Source organism: Rosa chinensis, chromosome 3 (assembly GCF_002994745.2).
Source record: "Rosa chinensis cultivar Old Blush chromosome 3, RchiOBHm-V2, whole genome shotgun sequence".
Taxonomy (NCBI): Eukaryota; Viridiplantae; Streptophyta; class Magnoliopsida; order Rosales; family Rosaceae; genus Rosa; species Rosa chinensis.
The window spans coordinates 3,128,162-3,154,432 of NC_037090.1; the positions used below are offsets into that span (position 1 = coordinate 3,128,162).

Genomic DNA, 26,271 nt, shown 5'->3' on the forward strand with positions numbered 1-26,271 from the left:
ATCGCATAAAAACATTGCTCCTACAGTAGCTGTTAATACGTTCTAGACGAAATAATTGACTTTAGTAATTCAAAGATTTTCACCTTAAAATATTTTTTTAGTTTCCGCTGTGCTTTCACGAAAGGTTTATCAAACAAATTGTCTTGCGGTTCTCTAGAGTTGTATCGCTTGTGTAACGAGACTTTTTCTGAAATGAAAAAGAAGATGGTACCGATAGAGTTAAATTAAAGCAAGCATGCCGGCCATTAGTTTATGCCTTGCTTCAGGTGTGTGATTCTTTGGGAGGATAACTGAATCAATTGGGATGAGCGGGGATGTTAAAACCACTGGTTTTGATGGCCAAGGTTGAAGAGAGCATGAACAAGAGCAGGGCCAACATAATCCCACGCATGATTTGCATGTTGATTCTTGCAGTACGTTAATTAATCTCTTTGTTTTGTGAAGTGGCAGTATTTATAAACTTAGATGTCTTGTATTTGATATGCAATAAATTTGCTTTACTAAAATGAGATTTTCTTAGCTTGCATTAAATAACTAGATTAAGTTTTGCATCTGATTTGTGGATTCTGGTGGATTGTTCTGCTGTATACTCGATGAATATGATATTCTCAGGGGCAATATCATTACATTTTCTGATTTTGAAGCAACTAAGGTTACTATCCTACTGACTTTGTCATTAAAATTGCAATACAAAGTTTACATAAGGGGATTTAGGAATCTTTCTTCTGCTGGATTTTAAACTTAATGTCTACCTTTTCTTTTGTATAATTGAGGCCGACATGCTAAACAAGAGAAAGAGACTGGCCAAAATAGGGTTAACCCATGTAGGAGATCCACCAGTAAGTAGGGTGTGTACGTATAGTTTCGAGCCAGTGCTCAATCGCGTTATATACTTATATAGTACGTAGTTACTTAGAGCTGGAGAGATGGGGAGCTGTATAGTAGTAGTTACATCATTCAAAAACTCCTCTATGATATTGCTCTTCAGGGACATGAGGTTAAGAACTCAATTTCTTGATATTTTAGCCATTAGTTGATGCTTGCTTCCAGGGTATGATTGGTTGAGAGGCTAACTTAATCAATTGGAATGAGTGGACTGCTAAAGCCATTAGTTTTAATGAGAAAGGTTGAAGTGAGCATGAACAAGAGCAGGGTAATTATAAATTTATAATCACACATGATTTGCATATTACTGCAGTGGGTTAATTAATCTCTTGGTTTTTCTTTGGGAGTAACACGAGTACTAGGGGAAGTATTTACTAAATTATAGAGAAGTCTACATGCAATAAATTTTGAATTAGTTGCTGCAAGTGTTTGATAGCCTTGGTAGTTGTTTTTGCCTACAAGCCACAAACAAGGAGATAAAGGCCGAACTCAGGGATCTGAGCCATATGAAGATTGAAAAACCCTCACAAATATTCCTATTTTGGAGATGATGCTTTTAAGAATTAGAAATTATTCTTCATATTCACCATATAAAATCTAAACTTTAACGGAAGGAAATTAATCCATTCCAATGAAAGTTGGAGACAAAATAACAATCCAAAACGCTCAAGGAAAAGTGGAAAACAGAACAAACGCAAATAACGTAACCCGTCCTACATCAATAATAAACATATGGAAGGCCATGAAAGGCAAATTGACAGAGGGCCGCGCTGTAACACACATATTTATCAGCATATATAAGAAAAAGTAGCTTGGGTACATTCGTATAAGAAACAGTAGCTTGGTTACATTCGTATAAGAGTACGGCTTATGATCGAGACCATAGATTTTATATCGATGAGGATTGGCTCAAAAGTCGCAAATTTGCAATTCATAGACGCAAATCGTTGAGCTTCTTAGTCGCCAGCATCGTGGTGACCGTATTGTATGCAGGATGCATTTTACTGCAACATTCCACAGCCTTTCTGACTATTGTTAGTCCCTCCAAAGGACCAATGGCAATAACAAAGCCATCGAAAACAACCCCATCGCGAACATACCCATCACGAGAAAAAATTTGGCATGACGTCTGCCCTTCCAGTTCCTTTAAATAACTATTGTTGACTTTACTAAGACCAGTGAAGATGATTTCGCATTCGCAATTGGGCACTTTTATTATGTTTAGTGCCGAAGATGCCGGAACATTCCGTGACAAAAGTTGGAGAAGATGCCTCGCCTTGCGCGCAATTTCTGGTTCCTTGGTTCTGGTTGTTGAGAATGTCATGCGACTGTTAAACATATCCAAATGGCAATTAATATTATGCTCCCCCAAAACAGATTTCACAATCGGCCAATCTCTATACACATTTGCTTCTATTATTATAGGAAAGCTCTTAACGAAATAGATGACTTCCTGAATTCCATCTTCGAGATCTGACGTCGAAGAACAAGAAGCAGACGATGATAGGAGAGGGCCTGGGGTTGATTGTGGGATAGGGTCGATGACCGCCATTTGTAATAGTCGATGGAAAAACTTGGGTAATTGTTGGATTCTAAGAGTGTAAGTGGTCTTATTTATAGAGTTAGAGTTGGTCGTTCTCTAGCTCCTAATCCTATTCAAGGTGGGATTTAGCTTCTCTCCTATACGAGGTAGGCTCTCCAAATCCTATACAACGTGGGATACAGAGGTAGGATCTCCAACTCCTATACAGCGTGGGATTTGGCTTCTCTCCTAGACGATGTAGGATTTCCTAATTATTTCATGCGTGGCCAACGTGGCAAACGTTGTAGCAGATGAGAGTTCTATACTTCTACTCGATACATGCGCGGCTAAGTTTGGACAACCTAAAATTTGTTAAAAATTTATCTATATTTTAAGAATTCTATAGGAAGATGATGAACTTCTCTTTTTTTTTTTCTTTTTTTTTGGCAATATAGGACAATGATGACCTTGAGACTGATATTCTTATAATAGAAAATTGCATAGTAACACATGACCAAACATATAAACACAAAAAACTCATTTTCAAAAAGATTTATACAAATAAGGACATGAGCCCATGTCCAAAAGCCGAATGATGAAAGCCTGACTCTCAATTTTAATGAGAAAATGACCAAAATGCTCAGTTTGATGAAATATTTATGCGTATGCCACTGACCCAATAGCAACACCCCAAAACAAAGAAGCATCAAGACAACTCGACCCTTTCTCAAGACCCAACGACCAGAAAGAAGACCCGACCTAAATTTCCGTTTCTGGCGACCAAATGACAGCGAACCATCGGCGTCTGGTTTGTCTCCTCAACGTCGGTCTACTTAATTTAGGGATGGCAATGGGGCGGGTTGGGGATGGGGATCACAATTCCATCCCCATCCCCGAGGTCATTCTCTACCCCCATCCCCGCCCCAATCCCCAATAAAAATATATTGGGGATTCCCCGTCCCCATCCCCATTGGAGACTAAGCCTCCAAACCCGCCCCAAATCCCCAATAAGAATTTAATAAATAAAATATTTTTTTTCTCATGTTGCCTTTTTTAAAATCAAAATCTACAACAAACAAATTTAAAACATGATTAAATTTATAAATAATAATTTAGTGAATACAAAAATCAGAACACTATTAAAGTAAAGTAGTAAATGTATATATTTATTATTTATATTATAAAAAATAAATTAAAAAATAATATATTGGGGCGGATTTGGGGATGGGGATCACAATACCATCCCCGCCCCATCCCCAATCTTAGATAGCGGGGATTGGGGATCCCCATTCCCCATTTGTCCCCAAATTCTCCCTCCATTAGGGGCGGGTATCCAATGGAGCTCCGCCCCGCTGGGGATTTTTGCCATCCCTAGTCTACTTCTGCTCTCAGCTTTCCTGTGCGACGAATGAAGGCGCCGAAGTGACACCTGAATCTTCAATCTGTTTTTGGAAATTTTTTGGCTAATCCGACAATCACCGGCGATGCATGTAGGAAAATTTATCCTCTTGTAGTGCCGTAGCTTTAGGAGGTTTCACATTCGTAGAGAAGAAGACAGAGGCTTTCGTCACTGCTTCACGCTTAGGTACTCTCTCTCTCTCTCTCTCTCTCTCTCTAGATTCTCCGTCAATGTCACAATTCAAAACCTGATTGATTGGTCCCTCTCGCGAATTTGATTCCAATTTCGTTTCGTAATGCTCCTACTTTCTTTGATTTTAGAAGATTTCAATTTGATTACTTTGGAATATCTTGAAGGATTTTGGTTTGGAATTGGGGGTTATGTATTCAATTTTGTTTGGATCCAGTTGCATTGTTTATTTGTTTCTAGGTTTTGAATTTCGAAGGTAAATTCAGGATTTGAAGGGCTGATTGTGTAGCAATTGAGCAATTTCTCAAAATGCAGTTGCAATTATTAGTTCTGTTTTGCATTATGATATCACATAATGAAGTGGAACTTACTTTGGATGTAGCTTTAAAAGAGAAAAATGCTTTCTGAATATGATTTTTTTTTTCTTTCCCGGTGCATGTGCTACAAGTTCCACGAAGTTTGGAGTATACAATTGTTGTATTAAATTGTTATTCGGTATAAGGTTAGCTGATAAGATGAACTTGTAGGATTAATGGTGTTTGTGTGCTTTGGATGATGAGAATATTGGGAATTCTCTATTTCGTGTTTGGGATGATTGTTGTATTAGATCCTCACTTACCTATAGTTCTATTCAATTTGGATTGTGATTTGAATTAGTATAACAACTGCTGCGTTCTTTTACTGAGCATTTTGATACTGAACTACTGGAGAGATGGTAGAGGTATCATTATTACTATCTATCTGAGTGTTATTTACTTATTTTCCTTGTCCAGATGGACTGATGGGGGTGTAGTAGCAGGATTAGGCGATGACGTGTGCAGTAGCAAAACACCAGTACAAGTGTAGTACAGAACTGGACGAGTATGAGTGCAATAGCCGGATTGGACGAGTGCAATAGCCGGATTGGACGAGTGCAGTGGGAGGATCAGGCGATGATGAGTGCAGTAGCAGAACACGAGTACAAGTGCAATAATAGAACTAGACTAGTATGAGTACAGTAGTAAGATTTGACAAGTGTAGTAGCAGGGTTAGACGATAACAAGTGCAGTAGCAGAACACGAGTAGAAGTGTAGTAGCAGAACTGGACGAGTATGAGTGCAATAGCGGGATTGAAAGAGTGCAGAAGTTGGATTAGGCGATGAAGAGTGCAGTAGCAGAACACGAGTACAAGTGCAATACCAAGCAGCATGATTTGAACAAAAAAGAGTTTGGATTAAAGAAAAAATAATTAAGATTTATTTATCCATGCATAAAGGTTAGAATCGTAAATATTTTATTGATACATGGGAACAAAGTAACATAAAGAAATTATTCTCAGAAGAAAAAATAATAATAAAATAAAATAACATAAAGGGTTTTTTTTTTTGAGAATAAGAAAATGCATATTATTAAGCAATTGAGATAGGTACATCAGATATAAGTACATCGGATAGCCAATAAGGTCTATCCATTACCCAAATTTGGAATGCAGGAAACAAAAGCGCTACCTAACTAAACATGCGCTGCCTGAATAAATTTCCTAGGGCCTATGTACAAATAACTGTATGGAAGAAGCGGAAAAAGGTCATCGCTTCTTTTATTACATGCAACACTTACAATTCAACATAGATTTAACTAGATAGTGAAGAACTAGCAGTGTCAACAGCATAGTGGTAACAATAGGAGAAGACTTCACTTGTAGATTCATATCGGAGGGAGATCCACAAGTAACGGAATCAAAGACCAAATACCATCCAAGCTTACCCTCTTAGATGACTCCATAGACCACATGATTATGTCAGTTTTTGAAACGGGTCTGCCGAGCCAAACGCAAAGGTGTCTTCCCTCTAGAAATAGCTCGTGAAGTAGAACTTACTTTGATTTTATGCTTGGAGGTTTGAGAGGAAGCCACATCTAAAGAATTGCAATTACCAACATCTTGAAGAGGTCCCATGGAAATTCCAATAAAAGAGGCATGTGAGGGGGAACAAGAATTATTTGTCTTCAGAGAAATCAGAAGAGGATCATCAGAAATGACCAAGTTTTCCTTCAACAAAACTGCTTTTGTAGCCTTTGAACGGGAAACCTTCTTTAAGTTAACACGACTTGGAGAGATAGATACACACTGAGAGAAAATTGGTACTTCCACCAAATCTAAATTGAGATAAGATGAATCTGAAAGAGTAGAAGTAGTAACTGGCAAAGAAGGAGGTGACTTCCCAACTGACGTAGAGATAAGAGCAGCCGTTGAATCAATTTGCAGTCTTGACGATGTGCCAGCAAAGTGTACAGGTGGTTTAAAAAAGCCATGTGACTGTTCATAAGGTCCTAAGATAGATTGGACCTGAGTGGGTAAATGAGAACCTAATACAAAAGTAGAGGGTGGTTGAGTAGAAGAGGCCCAAGAAATCTGACCAGTATCAAACTCACTATGCAAACTCCCGCTGTAACCGTTAGTAACTGTTCATAACCGTCCATTGTGAACCACCGCCGAATCTGCTCCTGTTGCAACTGTTGGTAACCGTTCACTATGAACCACCATCGAATCTACTTCGGGTGCAACCTGACTAATTCCGGCATCACCTCCGCCGTGGATAACCGGCAAACCGATAGAAAATGAATGAGAATGGGGAGGACGGAACCCCGGCAACATTCGTGAAGTATTGTGAAGGGAAGAGCTAAATGGGAAATCTGCTGGATTATTTGGATGATCTCCACGCTTAGGGCAGCCACCAGTTGAATGGAAGAGGACACCACAAAAATAGCAGAATTTTGGTAGAAGTTCATACGACAATTCCACCTCTAAATCTCCAATGTCTTCTTGAGTCACAGTAGTTCGTTGGAATAAAGCCTGATTAACATCCAGATGAATTCAGATATGAAGAGTGCTTCAAATACAGTCAAAATCATTATCACGGTCAACATCAATGAACTGGCCAAGAGCGTCCCCAATACGTTTCGCCATAGACTCCGTCATACTTAGCCAAGGGAGTTTATGAACATAAACCCAAAAATTAGCCTCAGCCAAGTGAATTGCAGATTTGCAGATGAGGATGTTGACGTTACCGGTGCCATCAATACTAAGATATTATTGTAAGACCAAGGTTTCCCATTAAGAACTCGTTGCAAGTAGCTCATCAAAGAAAAGCGAAAGAGGAAGAGATTGTTGTCAACAGCCTTCGCCACCAACCCTTTAGCAAACTTCCATAATCTGGTCATCCGGCGCATGAAATCATCCCTTCTAAAAACTTCATCAGTAATAACCTTAGCCACTAAGAGGAACTTGTTCTCCTTCTGGAGTATTGTGTTATCAGCATGAATTCTGGCACTTTCCCGTAGAGTAAAGGCATGGGAGACTGAAGAAGGTCCTGTAAACATTTTGAGAGACTTAGGAAGACAAAGTCGTGAGAAAACAAAATTACAATATTCTGAAGAAGTAACAGTGATAGAGAGAAAACCGGAAAAACCGTTATCCACGATCTAGTTACCAACCCAAAATCAAACAAACGTGCATGGAGAGGAAACCACAGTCCCAATAACAATCCAAATGAAACAGAATTAGTAAAAGATAATTACGTTCCACAAACTTTCTTACAAACCAAGATTAAGGGGGACATGAGAGATCCACAGTCAAACAAACAAAAATGCATGGGGAGGAAACCACAAAAACAATACACACCAAAAGAAAAGAACTAGGCAAGGGACAGAATCACGTTCCAACAAACTTTCTTGCAAACCAAGATTGGGGGAGAGAGAGATAGAGATCCTATCTTGCACATGAAAAAGAAGGCCTGGATCTCGGACCAACATAAAGGGATTAGAAATATAAAAAAGTAGTTAAGGGTAAAAAAAAAAAAAATTAACTCATAACATATGGCTAGTGGAGAGTAAATTGTCTTTATTTGTAATGTTTAATCCTTATATTAGAAGTCAAAAGAAGTAGTTAAGGGTAAAAAACTAAATTAATTCATGACATATGGCAAGTGGAGAGCAAATTATTCTTAATATTTGTAAGATTTAGTCCCTATTTTATTTTATTTTTTATCCAAAGGGACATGAGGTTAAGAACTCGATTTTTTGATATTTTAGCCGTTAGTTGATGCTGGCTTCCAGGGTATTATTTGTTGAGAGGCAGCTCAATCAATTGGAATGAGCGGAATGCTAAAGCCACTAGTACTTTTAATGAGAGAGGTTGAAGTGTGATTATTACTGCAGTCGGTTAATTGCTTGGTTTTTCTTTGGGAGTAACACGAGTACTAGGGGAAGTATTTACTAAATTATAGAGAAGTCAAGATGCAATAAATTTTGAATTAGTTTCTGTGCAAGTGTTTGATAGCCTTGGTAGTTGTTTTTGCCTACAAGCCACAAACAAGGAAATAAAGGCCGAACTCAGGGATCTTCGAGAAACCCTCACAAATATGAATATTTTGGACATGATGCTATTAAGAATATGTTCACCATATAAAATCTAAACTATAAAGGAAGGAAATTAATCCACTCCAAAGAAAGTTGGAGACAAACTAACAATCCAAAACGCTCAAGGAAAACAGAACAAACGCAAACAACATAGATTAGGTACAATATGGAAGGCCTTGAAAGACAAATTGACAGAGGGCCGCGCTGTAACCCACATATTTATCAGCAGTAAGTAAACAACATATAAGAAAAAGTAGCTTGGGTACATTCGTATAAGAGTACGGCTTATGATCCCATAGATTTTATATCGATGAGGATTGGCTCAAAAGTCGCAAATTTGCAATTCATAGACGCAAATCGTTGAGCTTCTTAGTCGCCAGCATCGTGGTGACCATTGTATGCAGGATGCATTTTACTGCAACACTCCACAGCCTTTCTGACTATTGTTAGTCCCTCCAAAGGACCAATGGCAATAACAAAGCCATCGAAAACAACCCCATCGCGAACATACCCATCACGAGAAAAAATTTGGCATGACGTCTGCCCTTCCAGTTCCTTTAAATAACTATTGTTGACTTTACTAAGACCAGTGAAGATGATTTCGCATTCGCAATTGGGCACTTTTATTATGTTTAGTGCCGAAGATGCCGGAACATTCCGTGACAAAAGTTGGAGAAGATGCCTCGCCTTGCGCGCAATTTCTGGTTCCTTGGTTCTTGTTGTTGAGAATGTCATGCGACTGTTAACCATATCCAAATGGCAATTAATATTATGCTCCCCCAGAGCAGATTTCACAATCGGCCAATCTCTATACACATTTGCTTCTATTATTATGGGAAAGCTCTTAACGAAATAGATGACTTCCTGAATTCCATTTTCGAGATCTGACGTCGAAGAACAAGAAGCAGACGATGATAGGAGAGGGCCTGGGGTTGAATGTGGGATAGAGTCGATGACCGCCATTTGTAATAGTCGATGGAAAAACTTGGGTAATTGTTGGATTCTAAGAGTGTAAGTGGTCTTATTTATAGAGTTAGAGTCGGTCGTTCTCTCCTAATCCTATTCAAGGTGGGATTTGGCTTCTCTCCTATATGAGGTAGGCTCTCCAAATCCTATACAACGTGGGATACGGAGGTAGGATCTCCAAATCCTATACAACGTGGGATTTGGCTTCTCTCCTATACGAGGTAGGATCTCCAAATCCTATACAAGGTCGGATTTGGCTTCTCTCCTAGACGAGGTAGGATTTCCTAATTATTTCATGCGTGGCCAACGTGGCCAACGTTGTAGCAGATGAGAGTTCTATTCGATACATGCGCAGCTAAGTTTGGACAACCTAAAATTTGTTAATATAGATTTTATGGAATTATATAGGAAGATGACGAACTTCTCTTTTTTTTTTTTTTTGGCAATATAGGACAATGATGATCTTGAGACTAATATATAATAGAAAATTACATAGTAGCACATGACCAAACATGTAAACACAGAAAACTCATTTTCAAAAAGATTTATACAAATAATGACATGTGCTCACGTCCAAAAGTCAAATGATGCAAGTCTGACTCCCAATTTTAATGAAAAAATGGCCAAAATACTCAGTTTGATGAAATATTTACGCATATGCCACTGACCCAAAACGAAAACCCCAAAACAGAGATGCATCAAGACCCAGCGACCAGGAAGAAGACCCAACCAAAATTTCCTTTTTCGGCGACCAAATGATGGCAAACCATCGGCGTCTGGTTCGGCTCCTCAGCGCCGATCTACTTTTGCTCTCAGCTTTCCCGTGTGACGACGAAAGGTGACGGAGTGAAGCCTGAATCTTCAGTCGGTTTTTGGAATTTTTTTGGCTAATCCGGCAATCACCAGCGGTGCATGTGGTAGGAAAATTTATCCTCTCGTCGTGCAGTAGCTTTGCGAGGTTTCACATTCGTAGAGAAGAAGACAGAGGCTTTCGTCGTTGCTTCATGCTCAAGTACTCTCTCTCTAGATTGTCCGTCAATGTCACAATTCAAAACCTACTTGATTGGCCCCTCTTGGGAATTCGATTCCAATTTCGTTTCATAATGCTCCAACTTTCTCTGATTTTAGAAGATTTCAATTTGATTACTTTGGAATATCTAGAAGGATTTTGGTTTAGAATTGGGGGTTCTGTATTTAATTTTGTTTGGATCCAGTCGCATTGTTTATTTGTTTATGGGTTTTGAATTTCGATGGTAAATTCAGGATCTGAAGGGCTGATTGTGTAGGAATTGAGCAATTTCTCAAAATGCAGTTGCAATTATTAGTTGTGTTTTGCATTATGATATCGCATAATGAAGTAGAACTTACTTTGGATGTAGCTTTAAAAGAGAAAAATGCTTTCTGAATATGATTTTTTTTTTTCTTTCCTTGTGCATGTGCTACAAGTTCCCTGAAGTTTGGAGTATAGGATTGATTGCTGTATTAAATTGGTATTCGGTATAAGGTTAGCTGATCGGATGATCTTGTAGGAATGGTGTTTGTGTGCTTTGGATGATGAGAATATTGGGAATTCTCTATTTCTCTATTTCATGTTTGGGATGATTATTGTATTGGATCCTCACTTACCTATAGTTCTGTTCAATTTGGATTGTGATTTGAATTAGTATAACAGTTGCTGTGTTCTTTTACTGAGCATTTTAATACTGAACTGCTGGAGAGATGGTAGAGGTATCATTATTACTATCTATCTTAGTGTTATTTACTTATTTTCCTTGTCTAGATGTACTGATGGGAGTGCAGTGGCAGGATTAGGCGATGACGAGTGCAGTAACAGAACAAGAGTACAAGTGCAGTAGCAGAACTGGAAGAGTATGAGTGCAATAGCAGGATTGGACTAGTGCAGTAGCAGGATTGGGCGATGACGAATGCAATAGCAGAACACGAGTACAAGTGCACTAGCAGAATTGGACGAGTATGAGTGCAGTAGCAAGATTGGACGAGTGCAGTAGCAGGACTAGGCGATGACGAGTGCAGTAACAGAGCACGAGTACAATTGCAGTAGCAGAATTGGACGAGTATGAGTGCAATACTAGGCGATGACGAGTGCAGTAACAGAACACGAGTACAAGTGTAGTAGCATAACTAGACGAGTATGAGTGCAATAGCAGGATTGGACCAGTGCAGTAGCAGGACTAGGCGATGACGAGTGCAGTAGCAGAACATGAGTACAAGTGCAGTAGCAAAACTGGACGAGTATGAGTGCAATAGCAGGATTGGACGAGTGCATTAATAGGATTAGGCGATGACGAGTTTAATAGCAGAACTGGAGTATGAGTGCAATGAGTGTAGTAGCAGGATTGGACGAGTGCAATAGCAGGATTAGGTGATGACGAGTGCAATAGCAGAACACGAGTACAAGTGCAGTAGCAAGCAGCAGGATTTGAACAAAAAAGAGTTTGGATTAAAGAAAAAATGGAGGGTAGTTAGAGTAATTTAATTAAAAGGGGTGTGTGAATAGATAAAAAAAGGTGTGTGAATAACATTACCCTAAAGAAAAATAATTAAGATTTAGTATCAAATGCGCATCATAACGGTTGTAGAAATCTACGATATGGATCGGTAGGCTTTCAGTATCTGCCTTCCATTTTAGCTGCTGCAAAAATGAGATCACTGAAAACATTATTTCTGAATCGGCTTCTGGGTGGTACTTAAAGTCAGCAAGTTCTTGTACTCAGTACATGGATATGTCATTTATTATGTAGTCAGCAAGTTCTTGTACTCAGTACATGTTTGCTAGATCAGCGCTACTTCTGCAAATATATACGCATGAATGCATGATGTCGATTGAGACCAAAATGGATGTCCTAGTTGTATATTAATTATGGATATCTTAAGTTTAATACAGAGATAGCAACTACTGACGTATTTACAAAAGGTGTATCAGTATATGTATATAATTTTTTTCTTGAGGTTTTATTATATTGATTCTGACAAGATAAAGCAGTAAAAGATGCATTAGCAGATTATTCTTGTTTATCAAATAAACTGATAAGATATGTATATAGAGACGAGTTTGAGTTGTGACACAGTTGTTCTTATGGGCAAACGGCTGTGGAATCAAATCCTATATAAAAGTACAAGTCCCTGAACTCTCTCTACCTAACCTCTCGTACTAGTCGGCCATCTCAATATGATGGTGGAATCAGTGGTGATCATCGGGAGAAGTGGTAGGCTATAATCGAGAAGATCTTCCCCATTGTAAGTGAGGACATGACCTCCACCGATAATGCCTGGACCTTTGGGGCCATGCAAGATCCGGTCCATCAGTGAGCCAACTGTGTCGTCTGAGGTAATCTTGAGTGTATCAATATATCCACCACCCACCTCAGAAACGATATTCACTATAGTTGGAGTATAGTGAATATCACTAATCCTGCAAAAACATAACATATACCAACTACCATACTAAACATTCAATGAACTAACTGTACGTGGATACTAAACATTCAAAAGATATTTGTGAGATTTACCTTAGGTGATTGATGTATGGAGTAACATCATCATCACCAGGGGGGTGGTCATCTCCTCCAAAAGGGGGGTCAGCAACTCCAAAATCAAATGTCTCCTCCCCATAGCTATTAACAAAAAGATAGCAAATGCATTTAAATAAGACCTGCAACAACTACATAAGCAAACAAAGGACTAATGCAAATGCGCAGTCATAAATTTCCACCATGCAAGTTGCAACTGTCTCTAATTCTCTTAAGAAAGGTCAAATGAGGGGCTTTCAATTGGAGGCTGAGAGTTTATTCTTAAACTTTAAAGAAATTTCAGGCAATATTGCTAAGCATTCCTCTCACTTGTGTATAATTTCAATTCCTTCATGCCTTATAGCCTTCATATATAGGTGATCTCCTAGTGATAAATCTTTTTTATCTACATCAATCATGTGCAAACAATAATCCTGAAGTACCTTGCAACAAATCTAAACATCATATGATCCTTTGCATCATCCATATGAAACAGAATGCACAACATGTTCATGCAAACAAGAGAAAGTGATGTATACATTTACAGTTTTAAAGAGTAAGTGCCCTGATTCCAGGACTGATTCATTTAACAGAATCTAGTGAAATCTGATTGAATCCTAGATGGTAACAACTGCGTAAATCTAATAAGCAAGGGAAAGCATGAACAGAGAGCACAACTAGAAAGTCTAGAATACAAAGGATGCTACTAACCACTGTCATTATATCCAGCCGGCATGATATTGTGCAGATTCCAACAGTTCAATTTAAGAGAAGATATTGTGAGAACGAGCCATATAAAAAAGTTACCTTATGTAGCTGCGGTAAGCATTCACTTCAGTATATCTGTTAGCCACCCCAAAAGCTGAGTCCCCACCAACGCTGATTACCAAAAGACCAATCACTAAACCTGGGCATATATACTAACTTTGCACTACAAATTAATGAACAAGTAAAAAAGTTACCTTATGTAGTTGTGGTCTTCAGTCTTCACTAAAGTGTGTTTCATTGTCTCCAGACTCTCCACCAAAAGACCAATCACTAAAGATGGATAATCAAATCCAAATCAAACAACATTGCTAATTGGTGACAATCAGATTGTAACAGAATTTAGGAAACATATAGAGATATAGTCAAAATGTTCTAATGCTAAATCAAAACAAATGGCCACCATGACTTCGGAATCATACCTCCACCTAGCTCGCCGAATCCTCCTAAATGGCACAGGCTCATCAATGTGTAACATCATCACCAGAATATCAGTCTTCCTAATATTAAGTTGCCTCAAAGAGAGATGGTCGGGAAGTGCACGAAGACTTGCACAGCGATGGAGGGAAATCATCTCAACTGGAATCTTGTAGTTGTCATGTATCCATAGCTTCATTTCCTGAATGGTCACCTCATCTGAGGGCGGCGATACAGAAAACTGGCAGTAAATGGTGTTGCTCTGTCCTGCATAAAGCCGAACACAAATCGGATTATGCCTTGAATCATATTGATTTAGATCTAAAATTCTACATACAGTAACAACTTTAGCTAATTTCCTCTTACTCACATTATGAACAAGCATGCATTCATGATTCAATTCAAGCTACTCTTAATCAGTCATTCCTAAGTTTCTGCATTAGCGACTTATTTATTTACATAGGCTTTCAGTTACTCATGTACATTGAAAAAAAACTTTCAACTTCCTAAGAGGGAAATATGATCCTTGAACTCAAGCTTCGTTACTCAAACTTAAGCTTCACTAGTCCAATTACATCTCTATCCTCTGAATTATAACTTCATTGTCTAAAATTAGCTAGGGATTTCATTTCCATTAGTTGTTCAAAGCCATAATACACAATTGAGACTTCCAACAACAAAACTAATCATGCTCAAATTTCAACTTCCTAAGAGGTAAATCTGATCCTTGAACTCAAGCTTCATTACTCAAACTTACGCTTCACTAGTCCAATTAGATCTCTATCCTCTGAATTATAACTTCGTTGTCTAAAATTAGCTAGGGATTTCATTTCCATTAGCTGTTCAAAGCCATAATACACATGAATTATGCTCAAATTCTCAACAAAGCGACTCAGATTCATGAATCGATCAAGGAAACGATCGAGTTTAAGCCTCAAAAACATGAATCGTCCATTACATTTCGGCAAACAAAAACCTAATTCCACTGGATCAGTCTCAGGCTCTCAACATAAACAAAGACGAATTGCTTAGCAAAACCAGACTCAAATCAGAGAAATCATGCTCGGAATTCACAAGTGAAATTCTCGTCACTGAATTACCTGGAAGCTCCATCTTCAAATTCACGAACTCTCTGCATCGGATCTTTTGCTCTGAGAAAGCTTCGCTTCGCGCCCCGTTCTTTCTGGAGAGAAGAGAAGAAGAGCTAGCTTCCTCTTTTGAAATGCTGCAGAGTAATTGGTGATTTCGAATTGGAGGGAATTTTATAAAAGAAAGCGAATCCGGGTCACCGGACACCGGGTCACAAAACTCTTCTAACCCGTGCCCGAATGGTCTCCCCGCTTTTGTTTTATTGCATCTTGGCTCCCTTTTGAGGACGCTGTACCCAAATCCTTGTTCCAGCACTGTCCCTCCCCTAACAGTTTGACACCTGGCCAAGAACCTTTTGAGGACGCTGTCCCCAAAATCCTTGTAAAGCTCCTTCCCAGTTTCCCCATCAGATTATGGGTTGAAAGTTGAAACATCACAACTACTCGAAAGCTCAAAACCCAAGCCATCAAATCATAACCCCTCGAAATCAGAATGAAAAACGGATTTTAACCCTTCTTGACCCAAAATTGCCAACACGAAGCCCCCAGAATTCCAAAACCAATGTGCATGAAATCCTAAGAAGCACCGAAACGGATACGAGTTTCCGGATACAATACGATCGGAAACGTAGAAACGGCAAATCTTAAATGTAATAGGAAACGGGTACGTGAAGGAAACGCGAATTAAATATATATATATATATATATACACACACATTATCACAATATCAAATATCAAATATGAATAACAAATCATACCCGACCTAGCAGAACAACAAATATCAAATAATTGATCACAAATTATCACAATACTACCACAACTCCACAACTCACGAGCAGAAAAGGTCCGACGAAGCAGCAGAAGACCAGACGAGCAGCAGAGGAACTCCGAGCAGCAACCGAAGAAGACTGGGTCTGGGTCTGCAACCGACCAGCAACCGAAGCGATTGAGATTCTGAGATTTTTCTTCTCTCTCTCTCGATATGGGTCTGCTTCTTCAGCAATTTTTCTTCTCTCTCTCTCTCTCTCTCTCTCTCTCTCTCTCTGTCTCTCTCTCTCTCTCTCGATCTGGGTCTGGCTGCTTCTTCTGTGATTTGTCTTCTCTCTCTCTCTCAATCTGGGTCGGTCTGACTTGAGAAGAAGACCAGACGAGAATCAATGGAACCGAAGAAGACCAGCAACCGAAGCGGCGACTGCGATCTAGGTCGGTCCAACTGCGATTTTTCTTCTCTCTCTCTCTCGATCTGGGTCTGTCTGCTACTCTGCTTCTTCTGCGATTTGTGCCGAAGCTCTCTCTCGATCTGAGTTTAGTTTTTTTTTTTTTCTTTCTATTTTTGGGGGTAAAAAGTCAGGATTACCCCCACGTATCCGATTTATTTACATTCTCACGTATCCGAATAGGATACGCACGTATCCAATCCGTATCCAAATCAGGATACGCGTTTCCGGCCGTTTGTGAGCCCCGGAAAAATCTATCAAGATAAGGTGAGATCGTTTGGAATAAATTTGACGATCTCGGTAATTATTAAGGTCTTCAGGAATAATTATTGGGGATTTTTCACAAGGTGGAATCTCCAAAGTTTGGAGTCTATAATAAAGTACGCGCCATTACGAGTCTGTGAGAATTTTCGGGGAATTTTTCCGACAGCGGAACTATTTATTATGAATTTCCGAAGTCTGGGAATTATGGAAATTCATTTTATATAAAAAGGAAATGTTTTGGCACGATCTGAGCCGTTGAACCATTCGCCGCTTCATCTGAGCCATCCAAAATCATTTAAGGGAAAGTATATAAGAGAGGAGGCTTGATGGACGCACTAGATCGCTCCAGAAACGAACAGAAGCATCGACTCATTTCTCCAGCTCGAGACCCGCGACGGTGACCCAACCGGAACTCCCGCGTCCGGCAACGACACAACGGCGCACCGGTCATGTTCTACGCGTCTTGTCGTCGTGGTTCTGTCTATGGTCACGGATCATCCATGCAGGGAGCGAGGAGAGAGAGAGAGAGAGAGAGAGAGAGAGAGAGTCGAAGCCCAAAAGCTTCTAGTTTTCCGGCGATCATCGGGGATGCATGAGGTATGGAAATCGATCCTCTCGGTGAGCTCTAGGTACTGGTATACTTAGTTTTTAGTTTTTGATGGGTTTTGATGGATTGATGTTTTGATGGGTGTCGGGTACCGGCGGAGCCGCTGTCCTCTTTGGTCGTTCTATGCTTCTGGGCTCATATCCGACATCTTGGAGCATCGTCTGAGGTCCGGGGAATCCCAGCTCATTGGTTTGGTTGCATTGAGAAGTTTGGAGTGGGTGGAATGTGGAGGTGATCAATAACAGGACAAGGTTGCTTCGTTCTGTGTTGTGAAGTGAAGGCTATAGGTAAAGGTAAGCTGGAAGTTGTGTTGAAAATTGACTTGGAATCCATAAGTGGAGTATGATTGTAAATGTTGGGATTGAACTAGTTTCGGGTTAGTAGTTCTGTTTGACAATTCAATGTTGTGGAAATTTGGAAATTTGGTTATTAATGATTTGAATGGTGATTTTGGAACATGATGATTTCCTGTGAGTCTGACCGTCATAAATTTCAAATTACTGGATGTTGGTTGTGTTAAGTAGTTATTAACTTCAATGCTTAGTTTTGAATAATCATGTAAATGGTGATGCTGCTTGAGAACAATTGGAGTTTGAGAATCAAATTATTGTTTAATGGTTCTTGACTATTTGTGGTTGAATTGCACGTGGTAGCTCCCTTTTGTTTGGCTACTGGTTATTGAAGATTAATTAAGGTTAGTAAGGTATGCTATGATATATTGGATAGAGGTGAAATCAACTTGGCATAATCATGGTTTATATATATTTATCTTGGCTTATCTGCATGCTGAATGCTACACTGTGAGACTTTAGAAAGTTCGTCACGGTTTATGTTAAAGTTGGGTGCCCTTAGTAAACTGGGCGCAATGAATATGAAAGTGAAATAATTCCATTTAAGACATGATTCGTTGTAATTGATTGATATTCCAGCTCAAAGGAGAATGTTCGATAATTTGGATAGTTATCGAACTTATCACTACTGGTCAACCATGAGTCAATGTTGGTTATATCCTTGTCAAACCAGGGAAAGTGGGTCGAATGATATGTGAATTGTCAAAACTTTAGTATTAGCTCATTGAGTTAATAACGATCATTGTGTTGGAAATTAGGACTCCAGTTACCCGAGGAACGGAAGGTTGGTGAATTCCGGACAACGCAAAACGGTAAAGCTTCGAAATCCAGGTAGGGGATTCGGGACTCTCCTCGATTAGCGGTTTTATTATATTACGCTTTTTATTAAATGATGCATGTTAAGACTGTGGTTTGGTTATGTTAAAATGCAATGCGTACTAACCAAACCGTGAAAGATGTGATGGCTTGAGAGCGAAAGGTGGCTCTGACTTCCTTGGGTTCGATCCCCTTAACCTCCGGAGGGTTAGCTACACCTGTCGGACGGTGCGCGATCGCAATGACGACCCGATCCATGTGTGTAGCTAGGTAGCGGACGCTCTCGCTACGCTTACCTGGTTATAAATTAATTTGAGGTAAGGTCGTGTAGTTGGTCTATGGGACCGGCCATCAGGTAATACTTGGATTTGGCGCCGTATTTATTTAAGTATCATGCATCGGTTTTCGAGTTGAAAAATATTTTAAAGTTTGTCGTTCTTTAAATGACGTGGTTTTGAGTATGTTTTTATATTGTGGCCACAAAGCAATATTACACTATTTTCAAACCTAGTCGAGATGATTTTCCAATGAGCAGCGAGGACGAAAGCTCACCCCTACAACAATGTGGATGCAGGTACTGTGCACTGGTGACGGGATTGACGGACGGAGCAGGGTGCGCGGAGATAGTTTCGGTGAATAGTAGTAACTGAATTCAGGTTCTGTGTCTAGTCTTGAGCTCTATCACTTGAGAGTCGTTAATTTGGAACTTATTATTCCTTATTTTGTCTTGTATCGGAGTGTACCAACTCTTATTTACCCTAGCGGTGATCTAGAAGTGCTTTAGACGAATAAGTTCGATAAATGATTCTAAAAAGTTTTCACCTCAAAAAGTATTTAGACGTTTCCGCTACGCGATTTATGAAAAGCGATTTTAACTAAAATGCCTTGCGGGTTTTTAGGATGTAAACTGAACATTCAGTTTATGTCTTAGAGACACGCGGCACTGGGACGTGCTCAAGCTGATGAGGTGCAGTTTGGGGCGTTACACCGTTTTCCGACGCGTTTCGTACCCGTTTCCAGTTTCGATACGGGATACGCGGGCATTTTCGCGTTTCCGTGCATCATAGATGAAATCCAATACACTTTGATTCTCAGCTTGGGAAGAACCCATGACGCAAATGGTTTCTGTTTGTTTTAGGATCCCAAATACCCTTCTGAGTGTAAAGAAATGCAGGAACCAAGTGTCTCGGAAAACTGAAGTGCGGGCTCATGGATTTTCAAGCTCGGCCAAAAGCCATAGAAAATAGAAACTCAAATGAGGACTACAGGAGACTGAAAGGAAGTCAGGCGGTTTTCCTTTTTTTTTCGATGACAAAGGAAGTCAGGCGGTTGAGAGTTAAAAACTTAAAATGTGTTGTAAATATTATTATCTATATGGATGTTCATGTAAATACTCATTAGTTATGTACTTTGATATAAACCCTACCTCTATATAAAGGAGGCTAATGAGACTGAATGATAACACTTCTACTTCCTCCCAACTTTTCTCTCTTTATCTTCTCTCTACTTTATAACACGTTATCAGCACGCTCTCATATTGTGTATAAGGGTTCCATAATTACCTATCTTTCTTTACATCCCATCTATTAATTATGGGCGTTGGCGACTGCTGCTTCTTATGCTTAATTATACCCATTACAGTAGCTTTTGTATTCAAGATTTATATACAGGAAGTGCTAATATTATTGTTGTTTGTTTTTCAAGGTGCCCTTAAGAGATAGCATCTCCACTACGCGTATATACTAGTATATTAACAAGAGTTTTATTTGATCATGGGTCTCTCTTGTACAGCAAAACAAATTCCATCCTCACAATTAAACTTTCTTTGGATTGCAGATCTATTATTATCAGGTACATTTTTTTTTCATGATCAATTATTTTGCCGAATTGTGCAGTCTACAAAATTGAACTAATGCTTCCTTATGGTTTCATGTGCTTATAGCATGGTTTTATACCTTTATCGTCCACATCATATTGTTGGCTACATATAATTACTGGCTGTGATTAATTGAGCCAATTTGAAGGCTACAAACCATAAGGTCTATATGCGAAAGGAACTAGAGTTCTTCCATCTATCTAGCATGTTTATATGATCCAAGGGCCTAAAAGGACCTACTGCTCCTTAACTATGGTGATTATGAGGATAAAAAATTCCTCAAGGGTAATATAACAGAAATTGTGATATGAAGTTTCTCAGAGCTAGCTAGTACAATTACGAGGGCCAGAAGATCCTCAGAGCTATACAATGAGTATATGAACTCACATATTTTTTTAATCCCCAATAATTATAAGAGGGCCGGAAGTTCCTCAAAATGTTTGGGTATTGGGGTTCCCTCCTCCGCACGACAATTTGAATTTGAAGTTCAATTTTGAATGTAAAGCTAGAAGCTACGTTCTCCACAAGATAAAATTATGTTCTTGTGTGATTAGGGGAGAGAAAAAAATTATCATTTTGTGAAGTGAAGCAGACCAGAAGTTCTGTGTAATTTCTTCATTAATGGAACCAGAAGTTTCCACAGTTAATTTTATTGCATAGTTTATCTATTTATTTTTCTTCCCCGCAATTTTTCTATTTTATTGTATATCTTCACTACAATACATTTTTTTTTTTGTTACTCATACGGACCAGCAGTCCTATACCTCGAACATATGAATTTTGAGTGTAATATTTTTGAACTAGAAGTTCAAAAATTTCAAAATAGAACCTGAAGTTCTAACAGTAAAACTCAAACCCGAAGCTTTGAGTATAAAATATAAATTAGTTAAAAGTGAACTTGAAGATTCACTTTAGTCACCTCAAGCCTAAAGTTTCGAGCACCAAATTTATTTGAACCTGAAGTTCAAATTACAAATTCTTGGAACTTGCAGTTCATAGAAAAAAAATATTCGAACCTGAAGCTTCGATTACACATATAATTCATTCATAGTTTATTTGACTTTATGTCAACTCAAACTAGAAGTTTCGAGTAATTTTCATATGTCGATTGATACATTCTTATTTATGCTTGCTTAAAACATTCCACCTTAGAACCTGAAGTTCTAATTGTGGAGACTCGGGCCGTAAGTTTCAAGTATATGGACAATTTATCGAAGAGTTTTAATCTCGGCCAACGCCAAACCTGAAGTTTTGAGGGGATTATATTGACACCAATTTATATGTAAGCAGATATTCAATCATTGATTTATGACGAATGAGTATGACTATATCCTAAATTTGTGATCGTGAGTTTTATAATTAAAAGAGATCAGAACCTGTAGTTCCTTGATCCTTAATTACATGAGGACCTGAAGTTCCTCAGTGATCATACTAATTAGATGACCATCTAAAGTACTTATAAGTTATGGTCATCAAGTTTAAACTCGACATTTCGAGTATGTCATTTTGGCCAAAAGTTCAAAATGCATTTGATGTTAATATCTACATCAAATAACTGTACAGTAATTGAACATCAAATTTTACATGAATAACACGGATCAGAAGCTTCGTGTATATCCTATGAGATCCACTGTTCAATTCTTACAAATTTGATTTGTGTCATCTTCAAACTTATGCTTTGAGTGACTTTTAGACTATGCAATTTTATCCATGGTGTCCAGAAAACATTATTAAGACTTATGCTTATGAGGCTAATATAACAACATCTCAGATTTTACATATCTGATTGATGGCTCCAGAAGAGCACATATTATTATCTCTTTGCATCATGTGCCTCCAATATTACCAGAGATGTATCACCTCTCCCTCTTATGGATCTCATTGTACAGTAAGAAGGCCAATCGACATGGCTATACTATGAAATGCCACAAGAAGTGGATCATGGCAAGAGAGAAATTAAGAGTCAATGTAAATATTGCCTTAACATCCACACATGTGAGGAAATTAAAAATCGGGCTTGTGTCGCCTATGGTACACTATTTGGTGGATGTTTATCAAGCCATTTTCAAAATGGCACTAGTCAAATTAAATTGCATTGACTAATAAGAACATTGAGATCATCACACATCTCTGATGTCTTTTGCTTACAATAAGCAAAGTTGAAAGCACTATTGTGTTACTCCACTGATTTATTGTAACCTCTTGATTTTCCACTGAAACTAAATATTTCTTAATCCGATTATCTAGGAACCTAATGTTCCTTAAGAGGTTTTTATAAATTGAAACCTCAAGTTTCTTGGATCTCCAATTATATGAGGGCCTAAAGTCCCTCCTCTTTATGACTACACATTTATATGTGTGAGGTTCTCCACGTGATAAAGTTTTATGGATTGTAGCCTTCAACTCGAAATTTTGAATATATCATTTGGCTAGCAGTTCAAAATAAATTTGGTCCATTGCAATTGTTTTTTTTTTTTTTTTTCGAAGTGCCCGCAAGCAAGAAATATATTCATAAGCCAGAATAGGCTGTTACATACCCTTCCGCTGTCATTTAGACAGACAAGAAGATAGTGGTAGTACCCACAGTGGTACATAGAAATAAACCTACTCATTGTACAATTAGGTACGTAGAACGTAATGGGAGCCCCCTTTGGTACTACGCCGGAGGCGCTAGAAGGATCCGGCCCTCCCAACCTAACTATTACCCACTTTAGCCAGAAGGATAGCGTTCTATACCTTGATTGTTTATTCTAAAGGCTTAGTAATGGTGCGTTCATCTTGCTTAAGTAATCTAGGGAAGTAATAAGAACTCACGCATGCTTCATGGTTTGTTCTTGATTGAAACCTTTTTCACAACTTAGTAATTGAAACTAGGATGATAAATTTGTCTCAAGCATATTTTAGTGGTGGATTTCCGAGTTCATCATTATCTTCATCATTATCTTTCAAAACCCTAAGTTCAAAAATCTCGAATTGCTTTCTTTGTTTTCTGTTTATTTTTCATTAAAAACCCAAACAAAAAAACCCCAAATCAATTTCGTTTTTAGGATTGCAGTGCCCTCTTCTATCCCCTATTTGTCCTTCCATCTTTCTCTCTTTTCTTTTTGTTGTGTGACGTTTCTTTTAGTGTTAGTTTTGTTTTGTTTTGTTTTCTTTTGTGTGATTAATATAGTTACCCTCAATCTCTGGCATCGAACGATCCTTGCTTATCCTTTACTACTAACGACTACATCATTGCAGGGTTAAATTGAGCATCTATTTTGGGCGTATCAATTGTCGCACTTAGTGCCTTCAATGTGGTTAGAGAATATCATTTGCTCTCTCATGTCAAATTTGTATAGTAAATTGAGGCATATAATGTCATGAACCAAAAGTTCATTGAATCAAATACACTATTTTGGCATGTGAAGTTGCTTCATCTTTTGTCTACCATGTTGCGTGGAATCACTTACAAGTTTTGATGACTGCTAACCTTACACACAAGCAAATTATTTATTTACCGCATATTTGCGAGTTGTCACTTTGATGAGACAATCATTCTGCCATGAGGGGGATAAAGATTGTTCCTGAAGAACGATATAAATTGGTGTGAGATATTTATCCACCGTCTCATTTTGACTTCGAGAAATATCAAAACTAATGAATTGATAAAAGAAAGTGACAAAATTATATGCTAAATGCAAAAGCATCTGCTTGGGTTAAAGTCCTTGAGACCGACCATATTAATACAAACAATGTAGACTCCATTTGATTTGTGGGATGCAAATGTATCCAATTGACATGGTTCTCCTGAAGAGAATGTCATTAAACAATATCACAGCTCCTAATATGGCTACACATACAAAGTGTGTAGGTACGCCATTAGGAAATTGTGTCTTAGTGATACAATAATAAATCAAATATGGTTGATGCTAATGGACAAAACATTTTTGACCTAAAACTTGGTTTGGGTTCTCCACCAGCCAATGAACATCTTCACACTAAAGAAAGTGAAAGATTTTTGAATGCAAGTTTTTGAACATGGTCAAAATAAGACAGTCTTCCTGCCGTTAGGGGAGGAAAGACTACTGTCATTTAAATAACGGCGTGAATTTGTGTGGAATGTATCCACTAGGTCTAAAGTTATAAGCTTCCAAAGAGGGAAGTTCATACAAGCCCTATAACGCTCTACAGGAGATTATAAGTAAAAAGATCCACATTCGCTACATAATTCATCTATGAGAGATGATTGTCCTAGAAGCGACAATATATGCCCTAGAAGTGGCATGGGTACCCAATATCAATAAGCTTATTATAGCTAATGCATGCATATAAGAATGTGTGGGATCTATGATTGTTGATCATCAATGATAATTTACATTTGGTAGCTATCAAAAATCTTTAAGGGCTGTATGGATGCTATACCACGTTTCACCATGAATGTCGACAAAGTATATTATTGGCCAAATTGGAAAGAGGCAATTCCAATTAAATTGATTAATTGAAATGTGATGAAATATTTGGACCTTTAACCCTACATGGTACAAAAGGGTATTTATCAAATTTGAAGATAAATCACTATGATACAATGTCTATTTATAGAGACATGATATTATGAATATCTTTTCTTATATAAATGACAATTTTCTATAAGTACAGTGTTACATATACTTGTTATATTGACGAGAGATTTATGGCACCTTGTCATCGTATATTATGAAGATCTTAAAGACACATTGCTAAAAGCAAAGTGTCATTATAAGCGCATTGCTTATCAAATCCTCAAGGGATTCAAATACATGATTGATTCAAATGCAAGTCCATGAAAGGTTGAAAGAGCCTGAAGCTCACTCATGGAATCAAAGAGTCTAAAGCTAGCTCATATGTACTCATTTCGTTCTAGTCAACCATATCTAAATTGCCTTAATGAGTACTATGACGAGACTACTATCGAATTCAAATTATGATTATAATGTTGCAACATATTCTAACTTTAGCAAAGTTATGAATTATTTAGAGCTCTTGAATAAGCTTATATGAGACATATCAATATACAAAGATATTGATGTGTATATGGCTAGGTATGCCATGATGATTTTTCAATGTTTTAAACTATACAAAGTTAAATGTGTCGATTTCTTTATATTGTTTAGCTATTACTTTGTGTATGATTTTAAGCATATGAGATTGTTTTCTAACCTTATCATATGAGGTAAGGCTTATTGAAAATCGTCTAGTTTTGTTGGAATTGCTTAAACTTTACAGGTATGAAAATTTGTGATGAGCCCCTATATGCAAAGTACACATGGTCTCACTTCAGTGATAGACACATCAAACTACTATACATGGTACATGTAACTTATCACATACATAAATAAGGCTTGCAACAATCAGGGGGAGATTCTCATTAGGGGGAGCATCTAGAAGCATGCTACCTAGGACATACGCGCGTTGTGCTCTTTTTATCCTTCGACCAGGGTTATTTTTGTCCCACTGGGCTTTTGTTACCTGGCAAGATTTTTAACGAGACAACAGTAAGCGCGTCCAATACCATCATTCATTGGTGGACATCCAAGGGGGAGTGTTGTAAATATTATTATCTATGTGGATGTCCATATAAATACTCATTAGTTATGTACTTTGATGTAAACCCCACCTCTATATAAAGGAGGCTATTGAGACTGAATGATAACACTTCTACTTCCTCCCAACTTTTGTCTCTTTATCTTCTCTCTACTTTATAACAAAATGTAACATTTTTTCCTTTTCAGGGTTTTTAGGTTTTATCTTTTATTTTCATTTTCAAGAGCAAAAAATAGCATCTTAATATTTTTTTTGTTCTTTTTCAAGGGATTCAAATTTGCTCACCACACCAAAACCAAAATTGAAACTCAAGTAAGTATGGCTAATCATACCGAAATTAAATTAGGCAATTGTTCCCAAAACTCAAAGCTCCATTGATCCCCAAATCGTACTAACAATCCAATTCCAATTTTACCTCATAC

General features: G+C 38.1%; 2 protein-coding genes and 1 long non-coding RNA gene across 3 annotated transcripts; 1 reads left to right on the forward strand and 2 right to left on the reverse strand.

Moving 5' to 3' along the window:
• Positions 1-1,816: 1,816 nt before the first annotated feature.
• On the reverse strand, positions 1,817-2,437 carry LOC112192582 (KRR1 small subunit processome component homolog). The gene has a single exon (XM_024332377.1). It carries the CDS (start codon positions 2,435-2,437, stop codon positions 1,817-1,819), a length of 621 nt encoding a protein of 206 aa, XP_024188145.1.
• Positions 2,438-8,759: 6,322 nt separating this feature from the next.
• LOC112192583 (KRR1 small subunit processome component homolog) lies at positions 8,760-9,353 on the reverse strand. The gene has a single exon (XM_024332379.1). It carries the CDS (start codon positions 9,351-9,353, stop codon positions 8,760-8,762), a length of 594 nt encoding a protein of 197 aa, XP_024188147.1.
• Positions 9,354-16,994: 7,641 nt separating this feature from the next.
• Positions 16,995-19,830, forward strand: LOC121052349. The gene is made up of 3 exons (XR_005808779.1): positions 16,995-17,538; positions 18,354-18,426; positions 18,986-19,830. It is a non-coding gene; the product is annotated as an uncharacterized LOC121052349 (long non-coding RNA).
• The last annotated feature ends 6,441 nt before the right edge of the window (positions 19,831-26,271 follow it).

Bases quoted from the DNA above. Each gene is read 5' to 3' on its own strand.
- LOC112192582 (XM_024332377.1), bottom strand. From the start codon at position 2,437: ATGGCGGTCATCGACCCTATCCCACAATCAACCCCAGGCCCTCTCCTA.
- LOC112192583 (XM_024332379.1), bottom strand. From the start codon at position 9,353: ATGGCGGTCATCGACTCTATCCCACATTCAACCCCAGGCCCTCTCCTA.